Consider the following 15875-nt stretch of genomic DNA (forward strand, 5'->3'; position numbering starts at 1 on the left):
AGATTTCCAGCATGCATGTCAAAAACACCATCAATTTGGTAACAAATTCAGAGATCAGCACATTTACCTAGTCATGGCATGTTTCTCAGTTGCAAACAGCTACTTCATTCATCAAACTTCCTAGGATGTAAGACTGAAAATTCACATTGATCATCGTGAGAGTAAGGGAAAGACATTAACATGCATTTGAACACAGCCACTGTGCAGCAATCAATATTATCAGCATATCATCATACATTAACTCATTTTTAAATACTACTACAAAGTTTATAGCGATACTTTTTGTTACACAACTCTGTCACGGAATTGTAACCAATTGTGTTGCTTCTTAGCTTACTTTTATAGCAACATCAACACCAAGAAATTAATTACTTTTGTAGCAACAGCAGCAGCAACATTTTAGAAATTTAGACTAATATGCATGCCATGAAAATAGACAGGCCTCCACCAAATCCTCATTCTTAAAATAGAACCATGGCATCACCGAACTCGCCAGCACCCATGGTTTCCATCACCTCATTGGTGGTGAAAGCAGTATAGCTCAAAAATTGAAGAAATAGGACACTTGTGATAAGCCGGTATAAAACACAGAGCCAAACCCCCTGATATATGGAAATCACCTATAAAAAAAAAAACAAATCAAATCCACATACAAACATCACCAAAGGAAAATAGCAAGCTGAACACCAAATATGTACAGAGTCATATATCATATAAAAAAAAACCCCTCAAATATAAGCAAGAACCTTGGTCAGTGCTTTGGCTAGATTCGAGGCAATTTGTGTTGTGTGAAACAAGACGCAAAAAGAAAAGAAAAGGTATTAACAATTAAAAGATAAACTGAAAATTAAATCTCCTAAATTGATGCCAACTTCCAACAAAATTTTAAGGCACAAAATCTAGAATTTGAACCTATTTGCTCCTTCAAAAATAAATATAATTTGGGTTCACGTATCAATTAAATTGAAAAATTCCAACATCTTTGTCAACAGGATGTTCATATTCTTCATTACAGAATGAATTGAATTAAGTGAAAGAGAAATTTAAAGCACCAGTGGAAATGGAAGAATCATGTAAAAAAAAATTACTCAGTCTCGGCCTTTAAAACAAAAGTAAATCAGATCCTTAAAAAATTCAAACAGATTTAAAAAAAAAAACAAAAAGAAAAGAAAGGCATCTTACATTCTTCTATTGGGATTCAAAGAAAGGCACTCTCTTTTCATACTCGTGTTCTGCTGCCATCAATGGAGAAGAGAAAATCCAGAATGTCATTGTGAGAATAAACATAATACAAGCCACAATTCAAACAAAAATGCATAACAAATCAACTAACCAGTTGGAGAATTTAACCAGCCATTGTAGGTTGATGCTTTTTGTAAGGCATGGTTACTGTTTCATTTCAACAGTACCCGGCCTGAGGTCTTATAATTGTATGCCAGGCAGCAACCAGTGAAAAAAATACATGTCTACCATGGTCGGACTGGACAAGCTCAACATGAATAAACACAGAAATTTGTATATTTTTTTCTACCAATAATCCATGCATGAACAAGAACCCTGCTTGAAGTGGTGGAAGCGATGCCGATCCCTCACCACAATTTCACGATTAAAAGCTTTAGAGATCAACTTTGCTGCCGTGTGACAATCATTGCATATTCGCAAATTCTTCACTATCCTTATTGGTGTTGGTGGATCAATAGCAATAAGCCCAAAGGCAATTGCAAGCTTCTCACTGTGTCTAAACAGAGTAGTTTCCTTTTCTTCTTCATCAATATCAAGGGAAACCTCACGTGTATCTGGTGCATAACCTTCCAACTTTAATTTCTTAGCCATTTCATCTAACATATGTTCGATATGTTCATTCTGAGGGTGTGTCTTATCTCCAGCGAGGAACTCGTGAACTCTACCATGTGCTTCAATCATGCTACAACCTGGGGTCTTCACCACCCCATGTTGCCTCATCATTCCCCGAACTTCAAGAACATCAACCCAATTGCCCTTTGAAGCATATATGTTTGAAAGTAACACATTGAACCCATCATGGTCAGGATGAAGTTCTACAAGCTTTCTTCCTATCCTCTCCCCGGTTTCATTGTCACCGTATTTCTTACAAGCTCCAAGCAAGGCACCCCAAGTGGAAACATCTGGTGCCATTGGCATACTCTCAATGAGTTCCTCTGCTTCTTTTAGCATACCTGCACGTCCTAGAAGATCGACCATGCATCCATAATGCTTGATGTTGGGCCCAATCTTGTGCTCCTGAATCATGGAATTAAAATGACGGTGTCCCTCATCCACTAAGCCCATGTGTCTGCAAGCCCCAAGAACTGCTACAAAGGTTATCTCATTAGGTGTTACACCATGTTCCTTCATCTCTGAAAATGTTTTGAGTGACTTGTCCACTAATCCATTCATTGCCAAACCAAGAATGAGAGCGTTCCAAGTAGAAACCCCCTTCTCCTCCAACCCTTTGAAAACCTCCAAAGCATCTTCAACACACCCTAATTTCATATACATGTTTATAAGAGTTGTACCCAAAATGATATTAATCTTTAGCCCGTTCTTCCTTATATAAGCATGAATCCACTTGCCTTGGTCAAGAGCAGCCAGGTGCGTACAAGCTGAGATCACACTAACCAAAATCGTCTCATCTGGCTTTGTTCCTTCAATCTGCATTTCCTGGAACAGAACTAAAGTCTCAGTAAATCTGTCCTGTTGAGCATAACCTGATATCATTGCACTCCATGATACATTATCTTTGTCAGGCATTGAATCGAATAAAGCCCTCGCTTTTTCAATTTCCCCACATTTAACGTAGCCAGATATCATAGAATTCCATGATATTTGATCCAAGCAACAACTCTCACTAAACAACTTTTGAGCAGTAACCACTTCTTCACAACTTGAATACATGTGAATCAACGCATTTTGAAGGTTAACATAAGTCTCAATCCCAACCTTCACAACCAAACCATGTACCAACTTCCCTGTTATAACCACCAACAAGCGAGAACATGCTGAAAGAACACTAAGCACCACGACCTCATCCACCATAATTCCATTAGCATTCATTTCCTTGAACAAAATCAAAGCCTCCTCATACATCTCATTCTGCTCATAACATGAAATCAATGCACTCCACGATACTAAATCCTTCTGTTTCATTTCATTAAACAATTTGCAGGCCTCTTCAACATTACCTTTCTTACCAAACAAAACAATCATCGAATTCGAAGCAATTACATTCCTTTCAGGCATCCTATCATACACATCCTTAGCCTCCTCCACGTTCCCTACCAAAACATACCCTGCCAACATCGAATTCCACGAAACCATGTCCAAAACAGAACTTCCATCAAACACCTTACGTGCATCACTTAAATTCCCACAAACAGCGTACATATTAATCAGAGTGTTCTGTATATAAACATCAGAATCAAAACCCACCTTCAAAACATGATCTTGAATACATTTCCCATCAAACTCAGCTAATCTAATAGAACAAGACTGAAACAATATTGGATAAGTATAATTATCAGCTGCTACATTGCTTTCAAGCATAAACTTATAAACCCATATAGCTTTACAAGGGCTATTTCTTTGCATATAACCCTTCATCATGGTATTACAAATGAACCCATTTGGGTTCTCAATGTGTGAAAATATTTGATATGACTGGTTGATGTTAATGAAAGGTAATTCAGTGGAGAACTTAAGGAGTCTACTAGCTGCAAAACTGTCTTTGAAGAAGCCAGAAAGGATCATTTGCGAGAGGATTTGATTGAATTGCTTGATGTTTTGACATTTTTGCAAGTGGGTTTCTAAGATTGGGAGAGTTAAGGTTGGTTTGAGAGTGAAAGTTGGAATCTTGAAGGGTTTTGAAAGATAGTTTAGTCTGGAAAGTTTCATAGTAACAAAAACTGGAACTTAAAGCACAAAGTGAACTCTCTGTTCTGTCTGAGCTATGAAACAGCAGCTGACATGCTACTTTCTATCTACTTATGTCTCAATGACAGGTCCCTATAGTTTATAACTCTATAAAACTGGACCTTCTTGTTTGGAATAGTACAATTGTATCCTTAATATTTAGATTTTATATCACATTTCATCCCCATCCAAAATACTATTATAATTGGGAAAATGAGTCATCTCTCCATCTACAATACCATTAAAGATGTTAGGAAACCATCTAGATGGTGGCCCAGTAGTAAGAGTTTGGGACCAAGAGGTTTGCTTCCTCTGTGGTTTCAAGTTCGAGCCCTGTGGTTGCTCATATGATGGCCACTGGAAGTTTACATGGTCGTTAACTTCAGGGCCCGTGGGATTAGTCGAGGTGCGCACAAGCTGGTTCGGATACCCACGTTATACTAAAAAAAAAAAAAAGATGTTAGGAGAAAAGAAGAAGAAGATGTTAGAAACTGTAACTTTTGACTTGTGCCTATTGTCTGATATTGCTCTTTCATTTCTCCTGTGATCCTTTAACTTTCGTTTGAGCTATGGATGTGGTATAATATTAGCATGGCTACATGTAAAAGCTTTGGTTTTTCAGCTCTTCATATGCTTGTTCTTCATGGTTTACCTTACTTATATCACACATAGTTTTAAATTAATGCAAGACATATCTTGCATTTTTACTTTTTACAGTATTCTATTTTATGAGTACATATAAATAATATCTATCACTTAATGATGATAAAGGACTGATTAATTTGGAATGTATATTTCTAATTAATTAGATAATTTTAAAGGACTGATTTAGAGATTTCTTTCTTTCCTTAACTTTATGAATTAATAACTCAAAATAACACCAATAAAAAATTATTTAATTTCTTAAAACGAGATAGAGTAATATATAGAATAAGGTCTTAAAATATTTCTAAAAAAGAATTAATTTTAATAAATATGTAAACTAGTTTTAAAATACCATTTATTTTGGAGGAAAAAAATAAATTTAATAAATGCATTTTTATTTTATTATACTTCTTCCCAAATTTCTCATTTGCCCCGTCATTTTATCCTTTTTTATATTCTCCACCCCTAAACTTTTCCTTCCTTCCCTCATTTCCGATTAACTCCAACAGAATCTCTCTATCTCTATCTCTCTCTTTCTCTAGGGCGCCAAAATCCCTAAAAACACTAAATCTGGAATAAACCCTAAACCCGTTACCTAACAAACCACAAAAATGCCGCCAAAATCCACGCCCAAATCAAAACCCAACCAAAACCCACATTTCAAACCAGGCTCAAAAGTAGAAATCATGTCAGAAGAGGAAGGATTCAGAGGCTCCTTCTATACAGGAACAGTAGTGAAGGCAACAAGAACCTCAAAATTCATTGTTGAATATGACAAGCTGTTTGAAGATGAAGAAGGGACAAAACCCTTGCAGGAAACAGTCAATGAGTTCCAAATAAGACCAATAGCCCCAAGAGAGAAGAAGAGGGAGTTCAAGTTTAGTGAAGAAGTTGATGCTTTTCATAACGATGGGTGGTGGGAAGGTGTGATAACTGAGGTGAATGAGGATGGGAATTTTGCTGTGTTTTTTAGGAGTACTAAAGAGCAGATTGAGTTTGGCGAGGAGGATTTGAGGTTGCATAGGGAGTGGGTTAATGGGGCGTGGAAACCAACGTTGGAAGGAGAGGAAGAGGAGGAGGTGAAAGAGAAGGAAAATGAGGTGTTTTTTTTTCTCTTTTTGATAAGTTGCTTTTATGTTAAACTTGGTTAATTTATTTTGTTTTGTGTTGATAATTTATTGTTCTTTTGTTAATGTTGTTGTCTTTTGATAGATTTGTTGTTATTAGGTCAATCTAGGGTAATGTTTTTAGTTTAATTGTCTTAATCTTGGTTAGTGTGTTTGGTTTTTGTTTTGGGTTGGATTCTAAATTTGTGATTGTTTTTTCTTTTGGATTTTTTTTTTTTTTTGAAAGCAGGGTTCTAGAAATAAAAGGAAACTCGTTGAAGAAGAAGTGACGAAAGAGGTGAAAAGGAGGGTTAACAAGGTGGGTTTTGTTTTTGACAAAGTAGTTCTCTTTATGTAAATTTTGGTTAATTCTTTAGATTTGTATGATTATCTTCTTTTTTTTACAATGTTAAATTTGGTTAATGTGTTTCATTGCGAAATTTCACTTTCATAGTTGGTATGTTTGGTTGATGGTTGGTTCTTTCAAAAGAGGATGCAGAGATGTGTGTCTTTGGTTTTTGATAAAGTTGTGTGTGCTAATCTTGGATTACTGATCACAAGTATTTCCGGGGAAAAAAAAGGATATTTCTCGTTCTTTTGCCCCTTGTGAAGGCAGGGTGGTAGGATTGGGAGGATTTTCTTTTACCCTTTTGAAAAATATACATGTTGGTAGTGTTGGAAAATCATTAAGTTGCAAAATCCTTAAATAAGTGAGAAGGGTTTTTTTCTTCTTAAAATTTTTTGCACACAGTACAGCCTGAAGTTTTGTTTGAATGTGGGCGGTCATTCCTTGATGCTTTGCTTGGATATTTACACTTGTATCAATTGGAAGTGTTAAATGGAGAAGGAGTATCCTGGATGTAGAGGTATCGGAGGCTTGTTTTTGCAAAGCAATAAACATGCATAGGCCCAAAGGTGGAAATGAAAAAGAAGAAAGCTCTTCTGGATTTGATAATGTCCATTCGGGTACACTTTCTGGTGCGTGCGTGTGTGTGTAAGTGCATAAAATAAGTGGAAAAACTCTAGAATGAGCTATCACTGGATATGCTGTGCTATATGGATAGTATGTAGAGAGAGTCTGCTTCATAGACACTTAATCAGTTATGACAGGATGGTCACTCGATCTCTGTTTTATTAACTCTTGGTTTCATTAACTTTGTTATATTTTGGTCAAAAGGAGAAAATTTTCCAGCTTTTTCAAATGTTAGAACCATGTCTGATAGAATGCTGTTTTCTCAACACTATCTTAAGTAATTGAACTTCTTTGATAGACTATCCTGGATAAGGAAGCTAAAACAGATGCTTGCAGAATTGAAAGAGAAACTTCAACTCTTATTTTGTGTTGCTGCCTCTGTGTAATTCCTTTGACCTGTTGATGATTGGTATTTTGATGCTATAAAGCTGTATTATCTGGACATATGGAAGTTAGCTTATGATGATAATTGTAAATGTATAATTGGGAAGCTTGAAGCAATTTCCTTTGGCACATGTAGTGCCTTATTGTTGTGTTCTATTTTTATGGCCATGGATTTACAACGAATGCCATTTTTCAAATGGATAGAAAATCTTATGGAACATCCTTTTGTGTAGTAATGTGGTTTGATTGGCTTCAGTCAGTTGCTATTCTGTATCCAACAATCCTTTATTCTGTGTGTTTTGTCTTTTTCTGGGTATGTTCTGCAATTTACCTTTATCAACTTCTCGAATCTGGAATTGCAGAAAGTGCCCGATACAACACAAGAGAAGCCTATTGAATCACCAAAAGATGCAAAGTTTAGCAAGGGAATGCTAGTTGAGGTTAGCAGTGACGAAGATGGTTTTAAAGGTGCTTGGTTTGCTGCAACTATTGTTGAGCCAGTGGGCAAGGACAAGTACCTTATTGAGTACCAAACCTTGAGAACCGAAGATGATAGTGATTTTCTGAGGGAAGAGATTGACACTGTGCACATTAGGCCTCATCCTCCACAAACTATAATTATTGATCGATTCAAGAAGTTGGAAGAAGTTGATGCTCTGTACAATGATGCCTGGTGGGTGGGTGTAGTTTCTAAGGTTAATACTTTCCCAAAGTATTCAGTCTTCTTCAAGGATTCCAATGAGGAATTAGAATTTCAGCACTCTGACTTAAGGCCACATCAAGACTGGATCAATGGCAAATGGGTCACTCCATCAAAGGTACGACTCTCGAACTTCAATTCTAGTCTGTTTCTTTGAAATGTTTACCCCCTCCCACGATAGGAACACCTCACACATGCACTAGAGCGGTTTGGATGATTTTGGGAAGTCTGATATTTCTGGTGCTACTATATAGATAATAACATGTGCTTGTTACCTCCTATGCATTTTCTTAGGCTTTGAAGCTGTGATCGCTGGAGAAAGTAGTAGAGCTTTGTGAGAGAACCTGCCATCTTGCTGTATATATCGCTGTAATTCGTATCAATCTCCATTTCGTGGCCTATGGTAGGAGTAGTAGAATATCTTGAGGTGTCTTGCTCGACAAGGGTTGTAGATTCTGCGGCTGAATTACTGCACTTATATAATCTGGTTCTATTCCATTTTCGAAGATGTCTAGTCCATTATACATGAAACCTCTCTAGTGCAAACCTTAAACTGATGTCATCAAAACATAAAACAACTGTATGCTGATGCCATATGATTCACCATTTGAAGTTTCTCCCTATAGAGCTGAATTCTCTGTTGCTTCGCTGCCCTTGTTTGCTAACGACATTTATTAGCTCTAGGGAGTTCTCTAGTAACTGGTGCTAGCTTGTGGTTCTTAATATCGTTTTGCAATTTGCTATCTTACATGGTCCAACGACATGTGTGACCAGAATCTGGCAACCTTCCGTACCTTTCTGCAATATGTATCCATTGCCCCCTCCTTTTTACTCCTAGTTTTTTATGGTCCTTGGCCAGGGACGGGACTGGGGAGCTTTTATACTTTAACTGCCAGTTAAGTAGACAGTAGCGAAGGATAATCCTCTCATGGTATTTAATTTTATTCATTTATATCTTACCTGGCCTAAATAACTAGAAAACGAGTAATGAGAAAAATAAAATGGAAAACTATTTCCTTAAAAAACTAGAAAAGAAAAATAATACAGAATAAAAAAAATATTTATTCAATCCAAAAAGCTCCCGCACTACAATGCATATAACATTAAAATTGTATATGATTAATATCTTAAAACAGAATGGACAAATATAAAAAGAATAAAATGGACAGATATAAAAGGGATAGAAATATGTTTACTTTGGAAGGCTAACACTTTGATATAAATAACATTGCCTCTGTAACGATTTTAGGATGAGTTTTTATCCTTTTAAAACACAGGAAATACAATAAAATTTATCATTTCTATCCTAACTATCTCTTTCTCTCTTCAGTTTTCAGGAGTAACCGAACACCATTTAAAACACAGGCTGGTTTTGTTCCATGGATATGTAGACTAAGGTTAAGGAATCATAGCCAGGTGCATAGGATTGAAAATGATGCAAGGCGTAAAAGACAAAAAAAAGTGGGATTCCTTCGATGCTTAGACAAAATTTAGGCAAAATGACAAGAAAACAATTAATCTGCATTAAATTCCCGGTTGCCCCCTTTCAAATTTTCTCCCGGCCGACATTTCAAGTGAGAAATTCATAATTATCATCCTTTCAGAATTCTGAGATAAACATCAAACAATGTTCATTCATGATCACATTTCAAGCATAACTTAATCCATTTCACCCTTTCTTATCATGATAAGCTAAGAGAAAACAGACATGTAGACAACTCAAGTGTCTATGCTGTGATCTTGTCTACAACATGACTGAAAAATTAAACTCTAATGTACTTTATTACCAGTAAACACTAGCAAGAGGTAATAATACATTGAAATTGATAGTAATACAGAGCAGATGAAGGCCTTTTTATCACTGAAGACTAAGAACCTTAGGCCTCCTTCACCTCCACGGCTCCATTCACTCCCTTGACATCATCCTTCTTCTCTTCCTTGACATCCTTTGCCGCCGCTGCTGAGGTTGCTGCTTTACCTTTTTCTTCAACCACAAAAGCTGACACAGGGAAAGTCCTGTAGAGCCCAGTAGGAGTCTGGAAAGTGATCTTTCCAGTTGGTGGATCATCCAAATAGATATCACTCAGTGTGACCCAGAGCAAAAGCTCTTTGGTCTTCACACCAGTCAGTTTCTTGATCTTGTTTTGTTCAACATAAGCTGTGACTTCAGTTCCATAGGAAGCGAGCTTGCCAATCTTCTCAAACTTGTGGGTTATGCTCTTCTTTTGCTTGAGCCACACAAACCCTGTCTCCCTCACAATCCCGCACTCTACAATATCGTGCAAGGGCAAAAGACCATTTGGCAAGCCTACTTCTCTGAGCAATTCTTGAGATTTCTCTTTTCCCATTTCATCTCCATAGTAGACCTCAGCTTTGGCTTTGATGTCTTCTTTGACAAGAGACATTTTCCTCAAAAACTTGATGATGTTGTTTTAACGTCTTTGGGAGCTTACCTTGTGAGAGGTGGGTGGTGTAAGAAAACCATGGAAAGTGATTGCCCTAATATAGCATCCAAGTTTGACATTTACCCTTGGTTGCACAAATATTTGCCAAAACACCATTTTGGATGTGGCCCAAATGGGAGTCATTTTCAAGCTCAATGGTTTCTTTCCAATATGAAGGGAATAACTTTCTTCGTTTAATTTTTTCATTTCATTATTACCAAGTTTTTTTAGTTTTTTTTTCTATATAGAGAGTTGTAATATTCTTGGAAAATATATATTCAAAGAAACAAAAATTAAATACTTTAGATATATTCTTACAATTATAGTATTTTTAATCTTGAGTTATATGCTATATATATTTTGCAACCGTTGGCGTCACCCTTCTCGTGAATTAATTAGATGGTGAAGTGTGCTTCTTGGGCCAATCCAAATCCATGAACATTGCAGTTTAGGTGAAGGAGAAGGATTGTCATGCTCCAACAAGACGCTTGCATTTATGAGATGGTTGAAGAATTTATGGCAAAATTAAAGGAGAAACGGTCGGTGGGAGGCAGCTGCCAGTAGAACTGTGACATCTGTATTATAGGTGAGATGGGAAAACTTATTTATTGTCAATGACGTGCGAAATTAATTGAAGGAAGGGGTTAGCAGCACCACATAGCCAAGCGCTCGTTGGTTTTATATATATATATATAAAACTAACACATCATGGGTTTCTTGTTCTGATGGAATTTTGCCACCAAAAAAGGAATACAAAGCTGGAAATAAAAAGGCATCGGTGCAGTTTCCTTAAAAAACATGAAGATTACGTCAATCCATTACTTGCAATTCCAAGCAAAGTTATTAATTCTACCTAACTTATGAACCGTCAAAATAATATATGTTTTTAAAAGATTAATTAGAATCATAGATTAATTTATTTGGTCGAATGAGTTTGATTATATCAACTTTTATTCAATTTTAATTTGAAATTATAACTTTTAAGTTGATTATCTTCTTTAAATTCTGAATTAGTGAGTTCCGAGTTAACTCATCGGATCGGGTTTAATTATCTTAATTCTAAAATTAATGGTGAAAAATGGCCTTGGTGCTTTCTTGTTCATCCATACATGAAGAATACTAAAATGTTTGGAGAAGTAGTCCACGATGGCCCTCCATGAAAAGTAAAATGCTTCGAATAGTCACCTTTACACATGAAGCGACCTTCTGTATAGATCATCTTATTTTTTTAGAGTAAATTTCTAATAATTCCTATTTAAAAAAAATAATTAGTTAATTAATCTTTCTAGTTTAAAAAACCGTTAACATTATAAAAAAAAAAAAACATGAACAAGTCTTTGATTAGACGAAAGTATTATAATTATGTGAATCAATTCACACAAATTACGTTTCACCGCACAAGCACAAACACATAAATCAAAGATAATTTCTCTTTGATTATTTTAGGATCCAACACTTTGTAGGTGTGAAGTTATGACCACCTTCGATAATTTCTCTTTGATTAAACTATATGGTTTAAGAAATTAATTACATCAAGATCTATCCTAAATTGTCCAATCCATCGAACATGATCAAGGGGTTTCATACTTGAAGCAATCCTCTATTAGTAGACTTCGTGGTTAAGAAATTACATTAAGAAGCTATTTGTTTTTACAGATGAAACTGTGTTTTGTGGTTTTTTTATTTATTTTTTATATTTATAGATTATTTTGATGGAATGATATCAAAAATAATTATTTTAAAAAATTAAAAAATTATTTTTATATATTTTTAAATAAAAAATATTTTAAAAATCAATTACTACTGTATTTTAAAAAATTATATCCTAAATTGTCCATTCCATTAAACATGATCAAGCGGTTCTATGAGAACCCTATTTATTTTTATGTTTCAAAAATATTTTTAATGTTTTTATATCATTTTAATATCAATAATAATTTTTAAAAAATAAAAAATATTATTTTAATATATTCTTAAATAAAAAAATACTTTTAAAAAAACCACGTCCATAAATATACCTCTCAGCATTAACGGCAATAGCTAGAAGGATGTCCAAGCACATAATGAGGTAGCAACCACCTTCTATGAAATGTCATAATGGCATCTTGTCATTGCAACAGAGATTTGTGATGGGACTTTACCACTGTTAGCTCAACTAGACTGCTTTGGCCTCAGAGTCGTAACCCAACCTCTTAGTTTGGAGTTGCAATATAACTCATGTTTTATAATTTATAATTTTTTTTATATATATTTTTAGATGATAAATTGATAATAATAACAAAAAGTTTGATAATAAATTTAATTGGCTCCTTCAAATTAAGCCTATAAAATATTGTTTTAATCAATTTTATTATTTTACTCTTTAATTTTGGACTTTTGATTTTATTTTCCTACCAGGATCCCTTTTTTCCTTTTATGTTCGGTCAGCTACAGTTTAAGCTATTATATATTTTTTTTTTTTCCTGGAGAACACTTTGGCAGAATAAATTATTGAGAAACAACAGCAAGACTAGGCTTCTTGTTTTTGAAATTTTTTTGTGATTTTTCCATCATCTTGTTCTCTGATTCCTATTCTAATCAGGCTTGGCCGCATCAGAATGAGTAATAAGAGATGATAATACAAATTGCAGTACATTCATGGAAAAAAGAAGTTGATGTTTCTATCTGTTCATCAAGAAGCAGACTCAATGAAGAGGTGGGGGAGAGATCAGCCCATTGTTAGGAAGTAGGTGAGGAACAGCATAAATATGCAACATAAAGGCGAGGCCTCACACAACCAACAGTACTGATGGAACTCTCTTTCATTTCATTACCAAACAAGAACGAATGTTTTATTATCCCATGGCCACCCCTAAAAACTAAACATGGTATCATCTTTCACATCGATCGGGGGAAAAGAAACGATAAGCATCTGTCAATATATATAAAGTTCTTGGTGTGAACATGACCGTAGCCATTTATTGGGGATTACTTAATAAAATTAATTAACCAGAACAAAATGGCAATAATGGAGCCATAGTTATTGTACCTTACTCGGAGTCTTGCACGGTTCAAGTTACATGTTGAGGGTTTGCTAAGTTAACATATAAATTAATTGATAGGTTAACATGAGTTTATTTCAAAATAAAACACAAGAATAGAGGGTAGGTAAACGAGGGAAAAGGCCTCAGGAATGAGAACCAAGGAGTTGTCCTACCTCTCCAACGTGAAAAAGGATACAGGCCTGGAAATACCTGTGGAGTGAGATGAGGCAATGAGCAATTGTATTGACTCTTCAACTGTTCGAGGGAATTGTCAACCGGAAGCAGCTTTTGTATAACTCTGCTTCCGCACTCCGATCACATCAATGTAGCGAAAGCCCAATGTGTCGGTAAAACGATTTTAGAGTTAGAAATTAGGGCAACAAGACATTGTCTCGTCCCAATGACAATTTTAAGTGGATCACACGAAGCAAATTCCAGATTATTTTGAGCTTCCTTAACCCTTCCATGACTGCGGTTGTTTAGCAAGGACTGTGTGTTCTACTTCTTTTGGCATGGAGCTAGTCAGGAACTAATCCCAGCTCCTGAAAGCTTAGTAAAATTCAAGGATTTTCTATATGAATTACGAAGAGTCTGAATATATTTTTCAGATTTACAATTCCAAACATGTCATTAATGTAACCTGCAAGCTGCAGAGCAACTAGCTTCTTGCATGACGTGTCCTAATGGCTTTCGCAGGAAGGGAAGTACCTATCTGGACAGGACCGTAAAAAATGGATGGGAAGTAGACTCCTGGCTCAATCGTTACAACCTACCAAAGGAAAAATCAATTAAGGTTATTTATTTTTATTAAAGCAGTTTCGTTTTATTTTTAAAAACTTTTCTTTAACATCAACTTAATTTTATCGAATAAATATATCATTAAACTCAATTCATATCAGGTTTAGTGCAGGTTTTCTCAACTTAATTCACTCTACTTTCTTTAGAATTTACCAATCAAGGCATGCAATGAGATTTCTATTTCTTTTTACTAATAAAGAACACTTCAACAATACATCATATAAAAAAAAACACAAGAAGGAAATCATTTCATTGATTCAGACCACGCCCAAAAGTCAAAACACTTCATGTTCACGATCGGTTGCTTGCGTTAATGAAAGAAAGGAGAGAAAACACAAGTCTGAAGCTTCTTTCCATGTGCAGAAATAGACGAGCTACCAACCCAAATAGTTGCATGCTTGGATTATCCCCAGGAGCCTTTGTAGTTTTGCACATCTAGATGGTTGTTTTGATGGTGCTGCGCTTGGGTGGTGAAGGCGTGAAGCTCCGACCTCAAAATGATGCTCAGTTGTTCTCAGCTAACTCTTAACATCCTTTACTGTTCATATTTACTATAACATCTTAGTTCTTAAGCAACTCAAGAAGGGTAGAGACAGTACTGACACTGATTGATTACAACACTTGCTTCGATAGACGATCGTAGCTGGTGTTAGAATTATCATGGACATATATCCATCCCTACTCTGCCTGTCCGACCGACTGGTCGATTCAATAATTTATCAATCTAGATTAGGTTTTATTTTGAATATTTTAAATATTAATTCAGTTAAAATTTAAATGACTAGATAATTGATTCACGATCCATAAGTTAACTCTAATAATTTTCTTTTTCAATTTTCAAAATGGTGTCGAATTAGAATTAATATGGAATGACTTAGTGACCATGAGTTAATCCAAAAATCTAATAAACCGAGCTCTAAACTGGGTCAAATCTCAAGCCGAATCCGATAATTACAGCTGGAAAATGAAAATGTTTATCTATAAATGAGCTTTGTTTGCTACAACATGCAAGTATATATATATAACAAATACACACCCTAACATGCCAACATGGGAAGCAGATGATATTAATCTACGTAATTCCCACAACAATGAAATGCCTGGATGGTTTCATTTTTCTGCTAATAATAGAATTTGAGGCCATCTGACGAGGTTTTAAAAACTTCATGGTAAATTAGGTTTTTCAGTTTGAGCCGGTGAAGTAATTGAGCTTGACCTGGTTTGTTGAATGATGAATTGGCCCATTCTTGGAGTGATTGGGCTTATCATTGGTCTAATGGGTCAATGAGGTGATTTTCACGAGTTTATTGTAAAACAAGTTTTTTATTGGAGTTTCTGGTGGTGAGCGGGCCCAAACAATTCTTTTTTGAAAAAACAAATTTGTGCACCATCACCACCCTGGTCCAATGTTCATCCCAGCCCCTGTTTGATCATCACCAAGGAATTGAGGTTGCTAAGCATATATAATAACACTCATGCATCTATTTTTTGTGTTGAAAATAAAAATTGTCAAGACCAGGTGATAACGAAAATCTAGATTTCAAGTTCATAACGAATAGTTGTGTATTTTCCGAATGCTAACACCAGGTCGGCAAAGCTTCATACTTGTTTGTTTCAAGTATATGACTGTAAATCTCTTCCTGAGAAATGCATTTACAAACCATCAGCTTTGTTGTTTGGCTCATTTGGCTGAAGTAAAGATGTAAGAACCATAATGCTTTAGAATTCCAAACGCAAGCTGAAAGTTTTTATTCCAAAAATCTAAATTTAGGATTTGTTGGTTCTCAGTTTTCATTCTGAAGAACCTGTGTGTTCCTTGTTTGGTCTTCTATGAGGCAGACGAGTGACTGTTTTCCTCTTTGTTATGGTGTATAA

General features: G+C 35.4%; 3 protein-coding genes across 5 annotated transcripts; 1 reads left to right on the top strand and 2 right to left on the bottom strand.

Annotated features, from left to right (window-relative positions):
* Window positions 1-181: 181 nt before the first annotated feature.
* Window positions 182-3979, bottom strand: LOC18098561 (pentatricopeptide repeat-containing protein At3g62890). Of its 2 annotated transcripts, none has more exons than XM_006382302.3 (3): window positions 1334-3979; window positions 1183-1232; window positions 182-620 (listed from the first exon to the last, which is right to left on the bottom strand). In XM_006382302.3, the coding sequence occupies exon 1, from the start codon at window positions 3907-3909 to the stop codon at window positions 1528-1530; it is 2382 nt and encodes a 793-aa protein (XP_006382364.2). In that variant the 5' UTR covers window positions 3910-3979; the 3' UTR covers window positions 182-620; window positions 1183-1232; window positions 1334-1527. The 2 variants fall into 2 exon arrangements, with proteins under 2 accessions (XP_006382364.2, XP_024456108.1); XM_024600340.2 differs by having other exon boundaries at window positions 1183-1235.
* A 1056-nt stretch (window positions 3980-5035) lies between these two features.
* Window positions 5036-8358, top strand: LOC18098562 (protein AGENET DOMAIN (AGD)-CONTAINING P1). 2 transcript variants are annotated; one of them, XM_024601699.2, is made up of 4 exons: window positions 5036-5672; window positions 5926-5997; window positions 7398-7853; window positions 8030-8358. In XM_024601699.2, exons 1-4 carry the CDS (start codon window positions 5184-5186, stop codon window positions 8042-8044), a joined length of 1032 nt encoding a protein of 343 aa, XP_024457467.2. In that variant the 5' UTR covers window positions 5036-5183; the 3' UTR covers window positions 8045-8358. The 2 variants fall into 2 exon arrangements, with proteins under 2 accessions (XP_024457467.2, XP_006382365.3); XM_006382303.3 differs by having other exon boundaries at window positions 5038-5672; window positions 5929-5997.
* A 991-nt stretch (window positions 8359-9349) lies between these two features.
* Window positions 9350-10221, bottom strand: LOC7455188 (uncharacterized). Its single transcript, XM_002307033.4, has one exon. The coding sequence runs from the start codon at window positions 10138-10140 to the stop codon at window positions 9613-9615; it is 528 nt and encodes a 175-aa protein (XP_002307069.2). The 5' UTR covers window positions 10141-10221; the 3' UTR covers window positions 9350-9612.
* Between the last annotated feature and the right edge of the window lie 5654 nt (window positions 10222-15875).

Source organism: Populus trichocarpa, chromosome 5, assembly GCF_000002775.5.
Source record: "Populus trichocarpa isolate Nisqually-1 chromosome 5, P.trichocarpa_v4.1, whole genome shotgun sequence".
In the NCBI taxonomy this organism is placed as follows: domain Eukaryota; kingdom Viridiplantae; phylum Streptophyta; class Magnoliopsida; order Malpighiales; family Salicaceae; genus Populus; species Populus trichocarpa.

Bases quoted from the DNA above. Each gene is read 5' to 3' on its own strand.
- LOC18098561 (XM_006382302.3), bottom strand. From the start codon at position 3,909: ATGAAACTTTCCAGACTAAACTATCTTTCAAAACCCTTCAAGATTCCA.
- LOC18098562 (XM_024601699.2), top strand. From the start codon at position 5,184: ATGCCGCCAAAATCCACGCCCAAATCAAAACCCAACCAAAACCCACAT. The intron at 5,673-5,925 runs GTGTTTTTTTTT...TTTTTTTGAAAG, and splicing joins TGAAAGAGAAGGAAAATGAG to CAGGGTTCTAGAAATAAAAG. The intron at 5,998-7,397 runs GTGGGTTTTGTT...CTGGAATTGCAG, and splicing joins TGAAAAGGAGGGTTAACAAG to AAAGTGCCCGATACAACACA.
- LOC7455188 (XM_002307033.4), bottom strand. From the start codon at position 10,140: ATGTCTCTTGTCAAAGAAGACATCAAAGCCAAAGCTGAGGTCTACTAT.